The 21,512-nt window shown below is 39.5% G+C and overlaps 1 protein-coding gene across 1 annotated transcript; it reads right to left on the minus strand.

The window, feature by feature from the left end:
* Positions 1-10: 10 nt before the first annotated feature.
* On the minus strand, positions 11-14,976 carry LOC114357819 (mediator complex subunit 16; the record flags this gene model as incomplete). The annotated part of the gene is made up of 14 exons (XM_028311603.1): positions 14,766-14,976; positions 14,451-14,628; positions 11,104-11,236; positions 10,744-10,873; positions 8,324-8,475; positions 4,179-4,349; positions 3,075-3,191; positions 2,854-2,921; positions 2,151-2,297; positions 1,061-1,162; positions 391-511; positions 285-344; positions 120-233; positions 11-70 (listed from the first exon to the last, which is right to left on the minus strand). Coding segments are annotated over exons 1-14 (1,615 nt in total), but the record flags the coding sequence as incomplete, so codon positions are not given.
* Between the last annotated feature and the right edge of the window lie 6,536 nt (positions 14,977-21,512).

Here is a 21,512-nt window from a genome sequence, read left to right on the forward strand (position 1 = left end):
CAACACTCACGGATATCGGGCCACAGCGGCAGACGGAGCACGTGCAGGCCTGGGCGCACGGGGAACCGCTCTGCAAGTAATGGGGGCCACTGTGGGCCACTGTGGGGCACAACACTCACGTATATCGGGCCACAGCGGCAGACGGAGCACGTGTAAACAAGCGTGCGTGTCGATACACACGCACACACCGCCCAGCTGCGTTATCTCCACCCACGAGAGCTGGGCGCGAACCGCTCTGCAATCAATGGGGGCCACTGTGGGTCACTGTGGGGCACAACACTCACGTATATCGGGCCACAGCGGCAGGCGCAGCACGTGCAGGCCTGGGCGCACGGGGAACCGCTCTGCAAGTAATGGGGGCCACTGTGGGCCACTGTGGGGCACACTCACGGATATCGGGCCACAGCGGCAGGCGGAGCACGTGTAAACAAGCGTGCGTGTCGATACACACGCACACACCGCCCAGCTGCGATATCTCTACCCACGAGAGCTGGGCGCACGGGGAACCGCTCTGCAAGTAATATTTATCATCCTCAACAATGGTCAATGCAAATACAATGGGTTTGGTCGAAAATAGAATATTAAGCAGCTAAACTGTGCCGAAAACTTTAGAGCCTGTTTTAAGCGAGAACACTGTAGTTCCATTTTAGCGGTAGTAAACCACACATGAAGGATTCGCTAAGGGCCGCTGAAGGGGTGGTGAGTTGGTGACTCCGAGGAGAGCTATAACCAAACCCGACGAGTGTTGAACGTACACTGATTTATTGAATTCACCAATATTGTAACGCATAGTGACGAGCAATGACGTAAAGCTAACTTAGCTAATTTTAAACTAGGTCAAGTAAGAAATGTGCGGTTAGCCCGTACATCAATAGTGACATTTTTCATACATTATTTATATTTAAAACAATGTTATTTTTTAAATAATTAAAATTTTCTTGAAACGAAACTTGTTACATCATCATTGTGACGTCACTCCTGTTGTGACAACTTATTTGAGGTTACGGTTGTAAAAGTGAAGCTGTAACTGTTACAACCACTGATAAGACTACAAACGTACCGGCACCGCCCCGGGGCCATATTTGGGCTTCTTGGGCGGAGTCCCCGCGCCCGCTGGTACTTCAACGGCGCCCGTGCGGGAGATCACGTTGCGCGAGCAAATCTGAAAGTAGGAATAATTTTGTTAGGTGTAAACAAACTATTCGTTCGTTCGTCTGTTTCAGCCAAATGACGTCCAGAAACAAACTGTTATAATAGAACAAGATTTGGGTTAGGATGAGGGTCTGATGTTAATTTCGGGGAAGTACAGGTTTGGTTACACAAAGTGCCGACCATTGCTGACAAGAAGTAATTTTTTCACCTCACCACTAAGTATGATGTCTGCTAGCAATATTTCGCAAATCGTCACTAAAAGGCGTCCAGCCGGGCTAGGATACACGCTGTGTCTTATTGTCGATGATTTTAACGACCAATGAGCGAAAAAGTTTATCGCGGCGTGCATTAGGAGGTCTTCTGCACATCCTTTGTCGACAACCATCAAAGACGGCAAAACTGCTCTTTAATACGTGGTACTACCAATCACCATTCTCACTACCAGTAGTAGTACGCCCCCTGCCGGCCACTGTGCGTCCGTCACTTACATAGTGGTGTGTGTCCCTGTGCAGTAGATGCAGTGCGTCGGACGTGGCCAGCAGCCGAGAGCCGCCTCCTGCCGGGCACTGTGCGTCCGTCACTCACGTAGTGGTGCGTGTCCCTGTGCAGCAGATGCAGTGCGTCGGGCGTGGCCAGCAGCTAAGAGCCGCGTCCTGCCGGGCACTGTGCGTCCGTCACTCACATAGTGGTGCGTGTCCCTGTGCAGCAGATGCAGTGCGTCGGGCGTGGCCAGCAGCCAAGAGCCGCCTCCTGCCGGGCACTGTGCGTCCGTCACTTACATAGTGGTGCGTGTCCCTGTGCAGCAGATGCAACGCTTCGGGCGTGGCCAGCAGCCGAGAGCCGCCCCCTGCCGGGCATTGTGCGTCCGTCACTTACATAGTGGTGCGTGTCCCTGTGCAGCAGATGCAGTGCGTCAGGCGTTGCCAGCACAGCGTGTGGCGGCGCCAGCGCCAGCCGGGAGCTCGCCATCTGCCGGGCACTGTGCGTCCGTCACTTACGTAGTGGTGCGTGTCCCTATGCAGCAGATGCAGTGCGTCGGGCGTGGCGAGCACAGCGTGTGGCGGCGCCAGCGCCAGCCGGGAGCTCGCCGCCTGCACCGCGGTTGAGCCGCCCTCGATAGGCCATATTGCTGTTTGTTGCCATACCTAAAAATAAAAACCTACTGTAAGAATAAAATTGTTAAGTCTCCAGTTGGTAAATATCCAGTCAATGAGGGTTTTCGCGATTGAAAAATCCGCCAGATGGCAATACGTAGAAGGGAGGTCCAAATGCTGCATGATTGGTGGATTTTGACATATCTGTCAATGTCATGTCAAAAATAACCAATCATGCAGCATTTGGACCTCCCGTCTACGTATTGCCACCTGGCGGATTTTTCAATCGCGAAAACCTTCATTAGTTACGTTCCGTATGTCTTAAGTCACTTTAGTTCGCCTGACTGTCAATAGATGGCGCTGTGTTGAGTTGCATCACGGTCTCGAAGTAAAAGGAAGTGAAATAGTTTATTTCAGTACCTACATGCCCTTTCACACACATGCACTTATACACGTCCCGAATATAGCTTGCCCTACCACCACTTCGGGACATCATATGCTGAGGATAAGTGGCGGAAAAAGCTTAAAACCTTAGTCTCTTTTTGAAATTTTTAAAGACGCGCATATAATCACGAAACATAGTCACTTTCATTAAACATCTACTTACCACCGTATTGAAACAGTCTGTGGATGGTTTCGGGCCGCCACCAGGAGTAGTGCTGCCTTGTAAGGCACCTGTGAACATTTCAATTTAATTTAAAACACACATAGCCTTTACAAATCTTTCAACTAAGTCAACATTTTTCATTTAAATAAAACATACGCTTAGCCTTTAGAAATCTTTGAACCAACTTCAAACCTCACTGTCTTTCTCTGCTTTGATATTACCTTTAGAGAATAGTTTGTGGACTGGATGCGATCTCTCGGTCAGTTTCCAAAGAGTAAGGTTGGAGCCCGCCACAAGGAGCGAGTCTGTGTCCTCACGCAGGCACCAGGTTATGGACACTGCAATAAAAGTTGTAAGTTGAGAGGGATTAATATTTTTTCAAGGTACGGTAAAGATTTCTAAGAATAAAATATACGATAGGAATAATAAAATCTGTTGGTGCATATGTAAGATGTAAGTAGTCAGTGTAAAATCAAAATCAAAAATATTTATTCAGTTTAGACCACAAGTGGCACTTATGAACGTGAATGAAGTGAACGAACGTTATGTTAAGTGTATGCGGCTACTACAACATCATCCATGTATACGCTTCTTGCAGACACAGCGTAGGCAATGGTTGCAGCTGTATGCAGGGGGCACGGGAGCGGCCGTAGGGCGCGCAAACAATTACTTACCATGCGGACTAGACACATTGGGCAGACAAAAACCTAACCAGTGATGTTATAGCAACTACGGCTATATCATCCAGTCACCCAACCAGTAATGTTATGCTTACTCGTATGTAACTACAAGCACATCATCCATGTATACCAACCGGGTGGTGTAGACGACTCTGGTAGACATAGGGCAGGTAACGGCTGCAGCTGCAGGCGGGGGGCGCGGGTGCGGTCGTAAGGCGCGCAAAAATTACTTATCAGGTGGGAAAGATGCCTCGGGCAGAAAGGAACCCAACTAATAATGTTACTGCAACTACGAGAATATCATCCAGATAATTACCAACCGGGTGGTGTAGACGACTCTGGTAGACACAGCGCAGGTAACGGCTGCAGCTGCAGGCGGGGGGGGGGGTGCAGAAACAATAAGTTACCATGGGGGTTAGATGCCTCGGGCAGACAAAAATCCAACTAGTAATGTTACTGCAACTACGAAAATTCATCCATGTATACCAACCAGGCGGTGTAGAAGCTTCAGGTAGACACAAAACAGAGCAGTGATTGTATACAATTTGGCATTTGGCCTCCAATGAAATCCTCTTAGACACTCTAGTGAAGTCATGATACGCGTATGGAGCGAGCAAAATCAGAATATCATCCAGATATACCAACCGGGTGGTGTAGACGACTCAGGTAGACACAGGGCAGGCAGAGGTTGTAACTGAAGACGGGGGGGCGCCGGGGCGGGCGCGGGGCGCGCGGGGGGCGCGGCGCAGCACACGCTGACGCGCACGCACCACGCGCCGGCCGAGCGGCACACCGCTGCTATGAGGAGGTTCCCGTCTGGTGGGGCAAACAATGGTTTAAGAAAGGCTTGTTTGGTAAAAATAATGAAAAGAAACATTGGACATTTTACACAAAGCTATTTAATAAGACAAAAATAGAGAATTTTCAAAAGTCGGTACACCAAAAAACACCTGGACTTCAATTTTGGAGAGTGTAGTGTATGACGCACCTCTCCTCAATACCGACTTAGTGCAAGGCATAGTTATACTTATAAGTTAGCTGTAAGTCATTTTAAGACTAAAGCTTGGTCCGTGAGCACGTAAAATTTTGTCCGATAAGGATGGGTAGCTTGGGGTCATTGGACAAAATTCTACGTGCTCACGGACCAGGCTTTAGTATTAAACCGATCGTCGACCAATTAACATCTTTCATTCCATGTCCTTGGTCCCCACATTACAAGAGTTTGATGTCCCAGAACACAGGCACTCTTGTGCGTGATACTGGCCGCCGCGATATAAGCGCGGTCACCAGCCACGTGCCTGGGCTGTCATATGGCCACATCTCCGACACCGCCATAACGTTAATATTCCTTCGGAATAAATAAATAAATATCCTTGGACATTTTACACTGCGCTTCTAGTCCCAAACTAAGCAAAGCTTGTACTATGGGTACTAGACAACGGATATAAACATACTTAAATACTTTTTTTTTGTAAATACATACTTATTATACATAGAAAACGCCCAGTCCAATACAAACAAATATCGCACCCTTAATAATGAATGGGCACAACTCCAAAATTCAGTTTTTTGGGAAAAGCCAAAAAACCAATCGGCAGATCGCGGTTTTTTACATAATTGGCTCTAAAATCTTTATTTTATCAGCTACAACTTTCAAATTAGGCATACTTCATCACTGGTATCTGTTATATAATTTGACATAAGACATTTTTGAAAATATTGATTATGAGTATTTAAAAAAATTGTTCAAAAAAATATTTCAAAGTTAGGCCTTTATTTTACTATTTCTGTTGTTGTGATTTTGGGTATTACTTGTACTTGTGCCCATCTAATCCTTAGGCTGAATTGTTTTATATGGCATATTCCCTAATATTGCTCTCTAATATTTAAAAATAAGTGTATTATTCGATTTTTATATTGATTTACGCCCAATAACATTGGGGACAGTTATTGTGCGGTATAGTAGCTTATAGCCAATTCAGTATAAGAGTAGGGTGCTGAATACTAGAAAATTATTAGATATGTCGAATTAGATTAAAATAAAGACTATTAGCTATTTCTCTGAGAAAACCGACATGAAAATACTAATTTTATGCATTCAAAATATTTTTACTTAGATAGATAGGGACTCTTACCCTATAAAAAATATGCTTTTTATCAAATCAAGAAAAAACCTACAAAAACTTTTTCTGTAAGGTTTTCTGTTATGGATTTGTTCAGGATAATCACTTATTAAAGTCCAACAGCCAGTACCTTGGTATCTTTTTTCCACTATCCTGCTGTCCTGGTGGAAGGAACCGTTCTCCTTGTCCCTTACTATAATCACCCACATTATGTGGGAATCAGTTCAAATGGCTATTGTAAAAAATACAATTTAATACTCAAATTGGCGTGTGTAATTTTTGAAGGATTTTAGCAACCAATTTTGAACACAAGAATATCTATTCTGGTGTTCTAACATTCCCCAAAAAATATTTTACTACTAAAGCACCTTAGCCATGCTTCAGATTCAATTTGTGTTATATGGTTTACAAATACAGTCTTTTATAAGAGCACGGATTTGCAGTCCATCGAAGATAGCTGCTTTTAATTTTTCCGTACTCATCATCATTTTGCTTTTGATCATTTTAGTGATTAGAAAGCTCAATACATATCTTTGGCCCTCCAAATAGAAGCCCTTTACGTCCTGCTTGACTTCAGTATTGCAAAGAGTCTAGGTACACAAGGTTTACGACGATATTGGACACCCAATATTTATTATTTTGTACAATTTTTATCCCAGAGTATGCTTGGTTTGTTATCACAAACTCCGTGATCTTTTTTCTTTGCTTTTGTGTACAATATTTGCCACATATTAATAAAAACTGGTGTTAACACAAGATTACATTACGAACTCACATTTTTAAGACAAAAAGCACTTTAGAACTTAAATTTAGACAAACTGAAAATTTCAAGGTCTAATAGCTGATCAGTAAAATTGTAGTAACTTAATACGTGAAAAGATAATTTTAAAATAAATTCGATGTATCCTCAGTCCTCAGAATCTGAGTGATTAATTAGCATCAATTTATGTGACCGTAATAAATTAAAGAATATAATTATAAATTATAACACTAACATATTAAAGTAATTCACCTTTTGGCTGACTAGTGCGTTTATTCATGAAATAAACAAAGAAAAAAGCCAACCCGAGCCCCGAGCGAACGTTAATAGCCTTAACACGTAGGTATGTCTCTTATTTTATAAATCATTAGTTTATTTGTCGGGAAGTATTTCATAACCACCGCTTTATTTCTTAGCATCGCGATAAAACATTCTATAGGCTCCTAATCAACCAATAGGTATGAAAATTAATACCAAGAAGCAAATTACTTTTATAGGAGAGTTATAAATTTAACTACAAACACCCATCCATGGTCCGCCTAACTAAAGTTAAAGTTATATTTTATAATTTTCTATGATTAACGGGACTTTATCAATGTAATAAAAATGAAAATGTAACATATTATTAGAAATATATGGAATTAATTAGACTTAGCTCACTAACACTTACTTAAAAGTTTGTCACACAAAGGCACAACTCCAAATTGGACCACAGTCGCGGGGGCCGGATTCGACAAATATCGGCATGTCTCTGATTCAGCCCTTCTAGCGGGAAGATAGATGAAAGTATGGAAGGGGCACAAAATGTAGAACTCTTTAATCTGATCATTGTTTTCGATTTCTGTGAAAGCCATCTTGTAGAACTGACGAAAATATGCCTCTCTAGTACAAAAAGTAAAAAACCAAAAATTTTGAGTTGTGCCCCTATATTATTAAGGGTGCGATATGTTCATGCACACAAATGTTTGTACTGTGCGGGAATCGAACCCGCTACCTCCGGAATAGTTGTCCGTTTCGAACCACTACACCAAACGGCCGACTTAATATAGCCGACGGAATAGAGCACAACCACGAGCTGTCAAACGAAACCTATTTTGGATGACACTGGATGTCATTCGTGAGTTAGTGGTGGTCAGGATTATTTTACTGTTTTGTACCAATAATCAATAAATGAACCAGCCACCACGTATCTGAAGGAATATTTCTCAGCCCTCGGCGGGCGGAGTGAGCGCACACAGTAGGCCCGTGGCTGTCATATGGCCACTGCTCATAGACTAAGAGCTAGTGAACGCCAGACCTATGTCATTTTATAATAGCTGAAAGTTTGTCAGCGTATGCTGCCAATATAGGATAGAATTTTGGTGAGTTATGTAGTTTGGGTCATGGTGGCTTTGGGAGCTACCCTAAAAAACTGTCTGGCAAGGAGTTGGAACTGTCAAAACTCTCTGGCTGTTGGGGAAAATACTTTTAAGTATTGTCCAAATATTATGCATAAAAATCAGATTTAATGGTAAAACGTAAGCAAACTTCATAATTCACCCACATTCTATCCTATATTGGGAGCATACGCTGACAAACTTTGAGCTTTTATAAAATGACGTAGGTCTGGCGTTCACTAGCTCTTAGTGCAGTGTTTTTCAACCTGTGGGTCGCGACCCCCTGGGGGGAGGTCGTAAAAACTACCTCAGTAAAAAAACCAGAGAAGTTTAAAAGCTAGATTTATCCGAAATCTAATTATGCAAATACATACATGTTGTATAGATTGAAGAATTCGTTCCCTACAACATCTTTGTAAAAGGCATGAAAAAAAGGGAATGGTCGGGGGGTCGCAAAAATTTTTTTCATGCTAGGGGGGTCGCGTCATGAAAAAGGTTGAAAAACACTGTCTTAGTGTATCAGTGACTCACTCTTGTGCGCGACACTGGCCGCCGCGATGTGCTCGCGCGCGGCCCGCAGCGACTCGGCGGCCACGAGCGCGCGCGAGCCGTCTGCGGGCGGCGTGAGCGCGCACACCAGGCCCGTAGCTGTTATTATGGCGGCGCCTTCGCACGCCACTCCTCTGGGAAAAAGAGTTATATATTTATTTTATTTATTTATTTATTTATTTTATGGAAAACAAACAGCATATATGTATGTATTATTAATAGATGAGGCGGTTAAGATCAAAAATGCCTTACATAGTTTTCACAAATAGCATATCAAGATACAATCCAAAACAAAACCATTTAGCATGCAGTATAACTACAATATATGAAAAAAGTTAAAACAATACAGAAAATATTACCTACTAAAGCCATACCAAAATAGCAGAATATTAAGCAGTAAACAGATACTTCAACTTTTTACCGGGACAATGCTAAGTAGTGTCGCCAAAGAATTCTTTATTACTTTGATTTTTGAAGTAGTTTGGTCTCACAATATGAAAATAAATAAATAAATAAATAAATATCCTTGGACATTTTACACTGCGCCTCTAGTCCCAAACTAAGCAAAGCTTGTACTATGGGTACTAGACGACGGATATAAACATACTTAAATACTTTTTTTTTTTTGTAAATACATACCTACATATTATACATAGAAAACACCCAGTCCAATACAAACAAATATGTTCATGCACACAAATGTTTGTACTGTGCGGGAATCGAACCCGCAACCTCCGGAATAGTAGTCCGTTTCGAACCACTACACCAAACGGCCGAAAAAGGTCAAAATTTTCAGAATAATTGCTGTCAAAAGTTTTGAAAACTCTGTTAAAGAAGGAATTGCGTCCATAATTAGTGGTACATGCATCAACGTGAAGTCTAAGATTATGTTCTTGAAAAACAAATAGCGAATGTTAAAGTACGAAGCTACTAGGGTAGGGACCCCTCCATACTATACTCGGCGCAAGGACTTGTGACAGATGGTGAAATAATAAGACAGCGTATGTATATCGACTAATGGAAGACGAATAAGATAGCGTTTATCACGGTTGCCCTTGCATATACACTGGTTATGAGTGACGTCACACAGAGATAGGGATGATCATTATTTGTAACGTAATAATCAATAAAGGACATTGTCAGAAACCGCCTAAAAAACCGCCCAAAAACATTAACCCATCATAATTATTTTCTATTTTTTTTAATACATTAAGCACCCTTTCATTCTAATGGACACTTAAGCATTGAAAAATTAAATAAATAAGTCTTTTAACGTTTATTCTATAATACTATTACAACTTCCGGACGTTTTGGTGCGTGGCATGGTCTAAAACCTATCAAGTTCCATTATTTTTGCCGATAAAATCTGTACGAGGCATTACCGTACTTTATTGCTGGGAGTCCATGTATAGTGATGTTCCTGCGGCCATCATAGACAATAAAATATCGATTTTGAAAATAAAATAAATCGATTANATTTCTAAAACTTGTTCTATTATTTTATACTATTTGGCTGCGACTCGGCGTGACGACAATACAAAACATTTTTCGCGAATCAGTGTTCATACATTCACACAATACATTAGACGCCATGTTGTCATAAACGACATATTATAAAATCGCTGTGATTTAATATTCTTAATCATTAATTTTATGGCAAGTGTTCATCAGGAATCATTGTTCTTACACACAGAATCGTATTATTTCGCTTTCGGGTAGTAATATGTCAAAATTGTTGGTTCTTAGGCGAACAATGTATGGAGAACGAACATTGTCCTTTTTGCGCATAAGCATGTTTTTTTTCAAAAGTGATTCATGGTTGGTCCCGTCTACCACGACTCTTTGCGTCGAGTATAACTAGCGTTTTTCATGCATCGTCGTTAGGCCAGCGCTGTCTAGATACGGCGTTCAACAACCGCTCAGCATTGGCATCGCGGTATTTAGTTTAAAGAGAGTTTGTGTGGGCAGGCGCTGGCGATATGAGACGTGGTGATACGACGTTATGATCACGCTTGAAAGACACTAGTGTGGGACCCATATGGTCTATAGCTATAGGACATGAATTAATTTCAATGAGGGTGTTCGCGATTGAAAAATCCGCCAGATGGCAATACGTAGACGGGAGGTCCAACCAAATGCTGCATGATTGGTGGATTGGTGGAATTGGTCTGTCAATTTCATGTCAAAAATTAAAAATTCTAAACCCTCATTAATTAAAAATTCTAGCCAGAAAAGTAAAAAGTCATCATCATTCGTCGTCATTTACAACACCCAAAGTAAACAAAAAGTCAATTGGCAACACGTCTTTATTATAAATTGGAATGTGTCGATGTGTTATCAACTTTTTGTCCACTTTGGGTGTCATGAACTAATTTCGCTAACAGTACAGAAGATTATCTTACCCGAATCCCTTAAGCGTGGGAGTTGACCGAAGCACTTGGAATCTGTCCGCGATAGGCGCGTCTGGCTTCTTCTCGCAAGCCACCACGCGCCGCCCGTTGTGGAAGAACGCTGCCTTCACGATGTGCTCGCCTGATATACGACAAAAATTCAATTAATTAATCAACAACATTCAATATTTGAGTACACCAATCCTCCACACTCATCATTTGATGTCTCACTGTTCGAAAACATTCATTATTAAAATCTTCATTTGACAAATAATTTTGTGACTGAAGAAAACAGATTAGCATTCTCTGGCCTTTACATGCCAGAAAGCACAGGTCTGGTGAAACAAATGCATCAAAATTTTAAAATTTTACCTGGAAAGCTGGCACTATAGAGGCAGGTCCACTCATTCAGAAGGTAGTCCTTCTGCCCGAACACTGACACCTCGCCCGAGGTTGTCCCCACGAGGAGGTGCTTGCCTTCATTGTCCCACTCCAGGGCGGAAATCTGGAACAGGGATAAAGGATGTGAGTAGATGCATAACACCATCTTAGGATTTAAGACAATACTTATCATGCACCCCCCAGAATGGTCTGATGCCCCTAGTATATTGGGCTACAGGATTGGTTTCAAATGTTACTTAAAAATATTTATTATTATGAGCTATGATACTAATCGTACCCCCCGTCACATGGCATGTCAGGGGCCAGGCCCCAAGTTGGAAAAGTACCCGAGATACGCCAATGCTACTTTTCAAAAATATAACAGTTATATAAAAACTAGCTGGAATTTTGTCTGTCACAGAAAAACTTTATCGCGCGCGTCCCTGTTTCAAAAACCGGGATAAAAACTATCCTATGTTCTTTCCCGGGACTCAAACTATCTCTATGCCAAATTTCATCAAAATCGGTTGCGAGGTTTAAGCGGGAAAGCGTAACAGACAGACAGAGTTACTTTCGCATTTATAATATTATTAAGTTGGGATAAATGTAATATATAAATAAAATGGAATTACAGAAATTCAGACTGGCAGCTACACTCAGACAATGACCCACTTATTTGCAATGATCTGTGAGTGCTCTGGGTATACATCATTTTAATAAGGTGGCACACTTGATTGAGATGAATACAGTGTGGCCAAGAAAAAGTTACATAATAAATAAGTAGTATTCTATGTACTGTAACTGTACCTAAATAGGTGTCTTGAACTCCCATCACTCTACCTTAGCACTAACATATCTGCCAAACTATACAAGGAATGATAGCGGAGAGAATCAAATATCAAATAGAATATCGTTTCAGCCAAATGACGTCCACTGCTGGACAAAGGCCTCCCCCAAGGTTTTCCACAATGAACGGTCCTGCGCTGCCCGCATCCAGGCTCTTCCCGCGACCTTAGAATATGTGCAAAACAAATTAAATTAAATATCTAAAACAAATATAATATTAAAACAAATTACATAACCTATAATAAAATATATATTACAGTAATATTATATTAGTTATAATATAATAATACACTGGATACAATAATTTAATATTTATTCTTATTAAATAATATTTAAGAATCTAGTTTAATACAATAATTATAATTATTTTTTTTAATTCCTCCTCTCCATTGTTGTTGTGCCCGACAGGGTTCACGGTGATCCAATTATACAACGTGTCCCAAAATTCAAGGATAAGCCGGCGCCGCAGGGTGGACCTAGTCATGACTGCTTTAGGAAAAATAAGAAAAAAAATCTATCTCAATTATTTTTTAAGTTACACAATAAATTATGAAATTCGTCGAAAATTGACACCCCTTATGGTATTTTACATTACCACGACTACAATTTTTCAAATACTTCAGTTTTTTTGTTTGTATCGGCAACTTAAGTAGTGCTGCTGTCCACCCCAATTCTTAAAACCCTCAGAATCCTTGCAGTTTTTACACAAAAGTTAATCAAAATATGATATTTCCTTAAAATTTTGAACGATTTTTACTTACACTCCACTTTGACTCGTCGTTTTGTAAAAAAACAGTATGAACACTACTGCGGCAAGTTTTTTATAAAGTTGACGCAACTATCCAAGATTCCGAAATGGTATAATACTCTAAGAAAACTAGTCGCAAAAAAGATATGCGTACCATTTTTACAAGCATTTCGCTTGTAAGTTAGTATGAGATAAATCTTGCAACTGAATTTAAAACCAGTTCTCCTTAACCAATTGAGCTGAAATTTGGTATACTTGTGTAAGTACGATGACAATGCAATATTATGGTACCATTGAGCTGGATGGAGTATGGAGGTGGCCATAGGAACTCTTAACGAAACGGCGGAATTACATCTAGTTTGGGTTCGTTGGACTTGTCTTTTCGAGCACTTTAGTGCTAGACGATGTTCAGGGTCCTGATGATGAAGTCAAGAGGTGGCAGGAGCTGGCCATAGGAACTCCTAAACGAAACGGCGGAAGCTTATCGAGTTTGGGTTCGTTGGATTTGTCTTTTCGAGCACTTTAGTGCTAGATGATGTCCAGGGTCCTGATGATGAAGTCAATTATAATTTTCAAACGAAGTCAAGCTTGTTTTTAAATAAGTTTTTTTTATTACAACTTTATTTTAAGCTTTTTAGTTGTTTCTCAATCTCATGGCCTAAGTGCTCGGGAAGACAAATCCAACGAACCCAAACTCGATAAGCTTCCGCCGTTTCGTTTAGGAGTTCCTATGGCCAGCTCCTGCCACCTCTTGACTTCATCATCAGGACCCTGAACATCATCTAGCACTAAAGTGCTCGAAAAGACAAGTCCAACGAACCCAATCTAGATGTAATTCCACCGTTTCGTTAAGAGTTCCTATGGCCACCTCCATACTCCATCCAGCTCAATGGTACCATAATATTGCATTGTCATCGTACTTACACAAGTATACCAAATTTCAGCTCAATTGGTTAAGGAGAACTGGTTTTAAATTCAGTTGCAAGATTTATCCCATACTGACTAACAAGCGAAGTGCTTGTAAAAATGGTACGCATATCTTTTTTGCGACTAGTTTTCTTAGTATATTATACCATTTCGGAATCTTGGATAGTTGCGTCAACTTTATAAAAAACTTGCCGCAGTAGTGTTCATACTGTTTTTTTACAAAACGACGACTCAAAGTGGAGTGTAAGTAAAAATCGTTGAAAATTTTAAGGAAATATCATATTTTGATTAACTTTTGTGTAAAAACTGCAAGGATTCTGAGGGTTTTAAGAATTGGGGTGGACAGCAGCACTACTTAAGTTGCCGGTACAAACAAAAAAACTGAAGTATTTGAAAAATTGTAGTCGTGGTAATGTAAAATACCATAAGGGGTGTCAATTTTCGACGAATTTCATAATTTATTGTGTAACTTAAAAAATAATTGAGATAGATTTTTTTTCTTATTTTTCCTAAAGCAGTCATGACTAGGTCCACCCTGCGGCGCCGGCTTATCCTTGAATTTTGGGACACGTTGTATATTTAAGACCTAATGTACACTATGAAATGCAATAAAGATATGAGTATTGAGTATTGAATATGCATAACAAAAACCAGGGCGAATATACATACTGTGTGTTTCCTATAGACACTACTATGACAAAATACATGCCCTTCCTGGCCCATAGTGTTCTAGTTTTAAATTCATGATGAAAGCAATAACTGATTGAGTGTTGTGTATAGAATGGCGACGACAGAGTAAAGATAATACAAAACTCACAGGATGTGCAGTACTAGTGACTTTGTGGCTGTCCCACGGCGTGTCCAGGTCACACACGTACACATGGCCGCCCCAGGTGTCTCCATCCACGTCAGACAACTCCGTTGGGGACGAAAACGCGATGATATTACACGAAGATATCGTGCAAATAGGGCGAACCACTTCTGGGCTTGTGGGACTGAAAAAACATATTCGAGAGGTCAAACGTTGGCATCAAGCCTTTTCAGGAAGGTATTCAGAAATAGTAAGCAGCAACGTTACTTTATTCGTAAAAATTTTAAGGAATTATAAGTACTAAGCATAAATAAATATTACCTTTCGAAGTGAGGTGGTTCACATTTTAGCGGCTTTCGCCTCATGGAATATATTAATTCCATGATGAATTAAAATTTTCCTGTTGACAGATAGATTATTTCCTTTATTTTCGGTTATTTAAGAGTTCGTAAATAGTTCAAATAAACCCGAAAAACGATTCTGTTTGCTTCTTTCTTCGAACGCAACCAAAACTTGTCTCATGTCAAATTTAGGGTTGACACACTTTAAAACGTTTTTCAGCATTAAATTTATGTTTAATCTATTTACAATGTAAAAATTAATGTTTTAGGGTATTTCGCCAAAAATGGTCAATTTTGCCTAATTTCCTTGGTACGAAATATTTTTTTGTTTTTAACTATTTTTAGTTTCCTATTGCATTAAGTAGCAAAAACTAAGCTAATATATCTAAAAGGGGTGTCATAATTCGTTTTAGTAACAAAGTTATAAGGTCATGAACTTTTGGTAGCCAAGGAAATTATTATAAATATTTTTTTCTCTAAGTTTTCTTCTGTGATTTGCTTTTTTTTGTTCGACCCATTTTTGTGTACCTTTGCAAGCCAACATAGCAATAAATATTGTATCATTACGACCTTTTTACACAAATAAGGAAGATAAATGCAGTAGATTGAGTTTAGAGTTAAAAACAAGTTGTTCTATATCTATTATGATACCCATTTATTAAAATGTCAATTTTAAACTTATTCCAATAAAGAAATACCCAAAATTTTACTTTACGCCGAATTAAAAATGGTCTTTTATAATTTCCTAGGCCATTTTATGCCACGGAAAACAAGGAAATTAGAGCCAAAGAAATTAGATTTATGCCTAAAAGACACCACAGACAAAAACCTATTTACCCTATGCATTTACTATTTACAGACACTACATCTGTGTAAATAAACAATAAAATTAATCCATTGTTTAGTTGCAAAAAGCCGTCCAAAGAAATTGACTTTTTAGTAAACAAAAACCCAAGGAGGACCTACTTATGCGATTTGTGGCGAAACTGGTCAACGTAGTACTGTCCTGCCTCGATGGCCTTTTGGGACGAAATGGCCGAGTGTAACGGTGCAGTGCATTACATTCTAAGTTCTTTCGTTTCGTTACTACAATGGTCGAAATGAAGACCCAGGGAAATTATACTTTTGACTCGGACAAGAACTTAACTTCACTTTATTTCCTTCCTTTAAGTATTTGACATTTAATCTTTGTATTTTCCGATAGCCAAACGTTTCTCAAATATAAACAGAGTGCTATTAGAATGAAATTACGCTTCAATTTGTTATAGTGTGCCTTCATTTTGGCAAACAACAGTAATGGACATAACAAGGAAATTAGAAAAACGACTTTTGATTAAGTTTTTCTACGCTATTATTTGTAGTATCTGCTATTGTAATAGCAAAAACAAATAAAACTTTTGATGAACTTTCCCATAAAAATAGTTTTATACGTATAGATATAAAAAAACATGTGTTCGCCTGCCTGGACACAGAAAATTTACTGTTTCGGCGAAATACCCTTTAATGGTTCGTTCGTTCGTTAGTTTCAGCCGAAACACGTCCACTGCTGGACAAAGTTTTTATAGTAAATTATCAACAAAACAAATAATTCAAGGATATTTTTAACAACACCATCTTTTTTTAGAGTTCCAACTTGCTTGAGTGTTTTTTATAATTTATTCACCTTATCTTGTAACTTTTATATTTTTGATGCTCAAGTAATTTTTTTACCAAATTACTTTTGCAGAAAACTTTTGAAGTTTTGATATTCTTTATTTGGCTTAAACAGCGTACTTTTTTCCCTAAGCGAAGGGAGAAATTTATAAACATGCAACTCAGAGTTATTTGACATTTAGCGTTTTGTTACTCACACAAAATGCAATTAATTTAGTTGGGATATAACCAATTTTTTATATTTCTCATAAGTAATTAACTTCAAATTATAAATACCATGATATTTTTTTATATAATCTTGTTGCAACAAGTTGATAAATGAATCTAATGTAGAGAGAGAGTTAGTTGAGTACAAATTGAATCGAAAATCGAGACTTCACCACACTACTTCTGTACCTAACTTCACTATTCAACCCTCAAATGGCCGCGAAGTTCGTTTACGTCACATTTTGTCCCGGGCATTGCCCTTTCATTATTGAGTTGTGTTTCCGAACGGAGCGGTGTCGTGAAAATGGCGGACGGTTCAATGTCGCCTCGATAATAGCAGTGTAAAATGATTACGCTAATTACTCGTGAATTTTATGTGAAAATGTAATAGCGATGAATTAAACCCTATTGTGTAGTGTTGTTGTAGTGATTTGCACAATGTGTCGGACAGGGATATGCCGGTTTGGTATCGGTAACTGGATTTTCTTAGTCGCCTGTTTCCATTTGTTTACATACGCTAGAGGTGAGTTCTTTACTTATTATTGCCTTTTTGATATCGATCGGTCGGTGGATTTACCCGCTTTTTACTATAAACGACAGTTGAAACGTAGTTATTTGCATGAGGAAGCGATTATGTTAAGAATTTCAATTGAAATAGGAACAACTTTCATTTTGCCGTGCCTTCAAGGATAGTGTTGTTTTGTCTTTTTGTGGATGGTATTTACGTCCAGTGGGTGCATTTAGGGGTTTATTTACGTTTCGGTAATGGTTTATTTGTGTAGTTTATTTCATTGCTGCGTTAACGTCGACTGATGGACGGTGTGCGGCGGCGGAGAGTATTTATGGTTGTTAGGGCTCCGCCGTCGGCCCCAATGCGTCCTCAGCCCTAGTGATATACAGTTCTCCCTAATGCAGCCGTGTCGGGTGCCTTCTTGTAATTAAACACTTTAATTTAACTGGAATGAGTAAACAAGCAGGTTGATCTATTTACGAGAGTTAAATCTTATAAGTTTTTATTAGAAAACACACCTGTTTTGACCTTATTTTCTCTTATTTAATACCGTAGATTGGGGCAGCAGTAAAATGTAGATTTCTAACAGTAATTAAATTGTATTATATCCTATTTTGTTTAATGAAACATATTTTTTCATTACAGCGCAAGAAAATCTTTGAAATTTTTGTAAAAATAATGTTCTTTGTCTAAAAAATTAAGTAGGATTTTTTCAAATATTTTCTCAATTAAGTAAGATAGAACACTAATTAGATAATTAACAAACCCACACGCCTTTAAAATGGCGTAACATATCTATTTAGGCAGTTGAAAAGACCCTAATTAACATATGAAACCTCAGCAAATAATATCATTGTAGGTAGGTACCGACTGGTCCAATAGGTTTCTAAAATGCCTGGACCTGTATGGTAGCTTTAACTCGGATAAGTCGCCGATTAAAGCCCGTCCATCTAAAGCCGTGTTCTCATTTAACGCGAATTACGCGGTTCGCGAATGTTCGCGGTGTTTAATGTTTTCAGCACATTCAAGTCTGGTCCAGACACCCATGGTTCTTATTGCCGTGGCACTGAGGCGGTAACCGTGCAGTTACGGGTTTGATGCGAATGTAGGTACCTACGAGAACTGTCCAGAAACCGCGTGATAATCGCTGTGTCTGAACCAGGTCTTATTATATTCTTACCCCCTATGTAGAGTTGAACTAAAATACCGCTTTTTCAGTTAGCCTTGACCACAGGCGAGCAAACTCGTATTATTTAGCTAATTGCGATCTTAATTACCTACCTACTTGGCTCTGTTATGAAGAAGGACATAAAACTATCCTGAGACAAGAATGTCGATCGATACACACTCATATCGTTCTGGTTTCTTCATTGTAATGAGTTTTAAACGATGACTTACATGGTTACACCTCCGCCTGTAAGTACTGAATACCGACCAGAAAAATGCCCAATAACAATTTCATTTAGGAGGTAGGTTTAAATTTTTTGCATCCATCATTTTCATGCCGTCAGGTAATAAAACAATATTGGCGGTTCCAGATTTTTTTCATCGTGTCTATTTACACGCAAGTTGGAAGATACGATAGGCTCGCAAAACGACCTCGATTTGGTGGTAACCATTTGTTGGGCGAAGTAAAAATCTGGGGGCACGGCAGTGCCCCCGCCAAGTCGAGCGCGAATAAGCCTTTACAAAACCGATTTTGCGGCATAATTCGCTTTTCCATCCATTCCGTAGCATATTTCTAAATTTAAGATAAAAATCGCTATCGCTAAGGAATCTAGAAAAAGTCGTCAAAATGTAATGCAGCTTCGATGCAATAACGTTGAAACTATCAGAATGGAATCGAACGCGGCTAGACTGTGATTGTCAATGAATAAATAATGCCCAGCTTAAAGTTCTGTTTGAACTTAGAACCGGAGCAATATTAGCTGGAAGCTCTAGAATTCTAGATAGAAACTTGGTAATACCCCGCTTCTCTCATTCATTCTTGGATTCTATCTAAAAACGTCGAAAAGATCAAATAAATGTCGAAGATGGTGTGATGTGCAACGATGGCAACACCTTCGTAAAAAGACGAAAGACAAACCTGCGTCCATTAGGTTGATTGGCGGATTGAAACTTGGATTTCACTCCTAATACTTCGTCCTACACATCTAGAAATTCATTAATTTACTGTATCGTGTTGATTTATTCTTATTTACTTAATTAACGCCGAAAAATTTTGGGATCGTATGAAACGAACCTAAGTTTTGTTATTGTTTAACAAAGGTCTGAGTTTCTTTCGCCACTTCTTCTCAGCACCAGCCCATATGTTGTCCCGAAGTGGTGGTAGGGAAAGCTATATTTGGGACGAGTATAAGTGCCCTGGAAAGGGCCTATGTACTGAATAAACTATTTCATTTCATTTCCTTTCATAAGTTTTGTTTAAGCGATCTTTCATACGGGCCTTAAATCGATGCATAGTAAATGTAAACATACGATCTAACTAAAGCAATTTGTTATGATGATGAGTCAGCAAGCCGTTGTTCTCCAAGAATGTTAATGCCTTTAACAGGTGTATTACAGTTTAACTAGCGGTACTTCCCAGAACGAAGAGAATCCTTTTTCGACGACTTTCTACCGTAATCCTCACTTAACTACATATCGTTGGAAAGCTTTGAAATGTCCTCAAAGTGTTAACCTTCTTAATTGCGTGTAAAACTCCTCATTAAAAAACCATTTCCGTGTGAAAGGAGTTGCAGGCACGTCAATTTCTTAATCCTTGACATATTTTTACACTGCGCCTGTCCGAAACTAAGCAAATCAATTATTTAATCAATGTGTAGTTCAGGTGGGGATTCTTGGATGGCTTAAACTTGGAGTGCAAGTGTAGTTTTGTTCCCCAGTCGACGAAGCACATGATGTCGTGCCCTGCGTGCCCAAACAACTGCACGCAGGAAGATTTAATGAAGGCTGCTGACAACGCCAGTCTTGTGGCGGAGTTTTGGGCTGACGCTGTGTAGGTTTGTTGTCGACACGACAAGAAGAAGAATGTGTAGTTTACACTTTTACGTAGTACAGTGTAACAATCGTAATGTTTTTGGATTCTATTTAGTTGCAATGGCCATACTACATCTATTGTTGTACGTGAAGAAACAAATGCGAAATCGAATCGAAGCTGCCACAAACGTAGTCTTTTCTAGAGTCCCAAATTAAAATGTAAGATTAATCTCACCAAAACATTTTAATAAAATGTTGCCAAGACGAGACCGTTTTCAAAAAAATATCAGATCTCATGTAGAGCCAAGCTTTTAACTCTAAATTTAAAAGCCTTCATAAACTACTTCTACACCTTAGAGTAGGCGCACACCGTTGATTTTTCGTCGGCCGATAGTTTAGTCGGGCAGTTGATCAGTATGGGCATGTATGGGAGTGTGCACACTACGCCGATTCGATTTGGCCGATTCTTCATACAATTTAAAATCGGGCAACTAAAAAACAACGGTGTGCGTCTACTCTTAGTCAAAATTTGAGAGTTTAGGCCCGGACCTGGATGAGATTTTTGGCTTGACTTTTTCATTTAATCAAGTATGAACTTTTCATATTAAATTCATCCGTAAAAGAGTACACTCAAGCTGGAAACCGGGCCTTAACTGTTTGTGAGATAATAGCTTACGCGTTCGATTACTATTGCTACAGCTCCGACTTTGGATTTGCGTGGGCCCAGGTATTTCGCTTTCTACAGGCCCCGGTTGTAGGCTGGTGGCTGGAAGTAGTCTGGAAACACTAGCCGTTTCTCCAACACGCCTTTAAAGCCTACAATAGTTCACGGCTGATTTATGCGACTTCAACTAAGCTTAGACTTGACAAGCTTGCTATGATGTATTGATGTTGTTTAGGAGTGAAAAGGTGCTGTATTGCGTCTGTCTAGTTTAAAAGTTAAGTTGAAAGTGAATTAATTAAAAAAAGAAACTAATTTAATAAAAATACCGCTCTTTTGACTTTACTGAAGCTATGAAAACATCTTACTGAAAATTTTCATTCCTTTCGATGTGTTTTTGTTTTAAATATCCTACTACCAAACTATCGGAGTAACCCACTAGCTCCGATAGTAGTTGTGCAAACCGATAGCACTTCAACAAAAAAAAAACTACTGAGGCTACTATGGCGACTAGCTAACAGTTCCCTGTTTGATTCCGTATATTTTCTCTTCCATTACTAGGCCAAGGAAAAGTTGACATTTATTCACCTAAAACATGGCCGTCATAGGTAGTTAACTCTTCAAACTTCGACGCCAAAATCGTAGTGCCACGGAAGTTGCATTTGTGATACCCAAAACTTGCAAAAGGAAGGCTTTTAAAGTTTAAACATGTCAGT

The sequence above is a fragment of the Ostrinia furnacalis genome, unplaced genomic scaffold (genome assembly GCF_004193835.3).
Source record: "Ostrinia furnacalis isolate ACB-3 unplaced genomic scaffold, ASM419383v2 OfSCF3453, whole genome shotgun sequence".
NCBI lineage: Eukaryota > Metazoa > Arthropoda > Insecta > Lepidoptera > Crambidae > Ostrinia > Ostrinia furnacalis.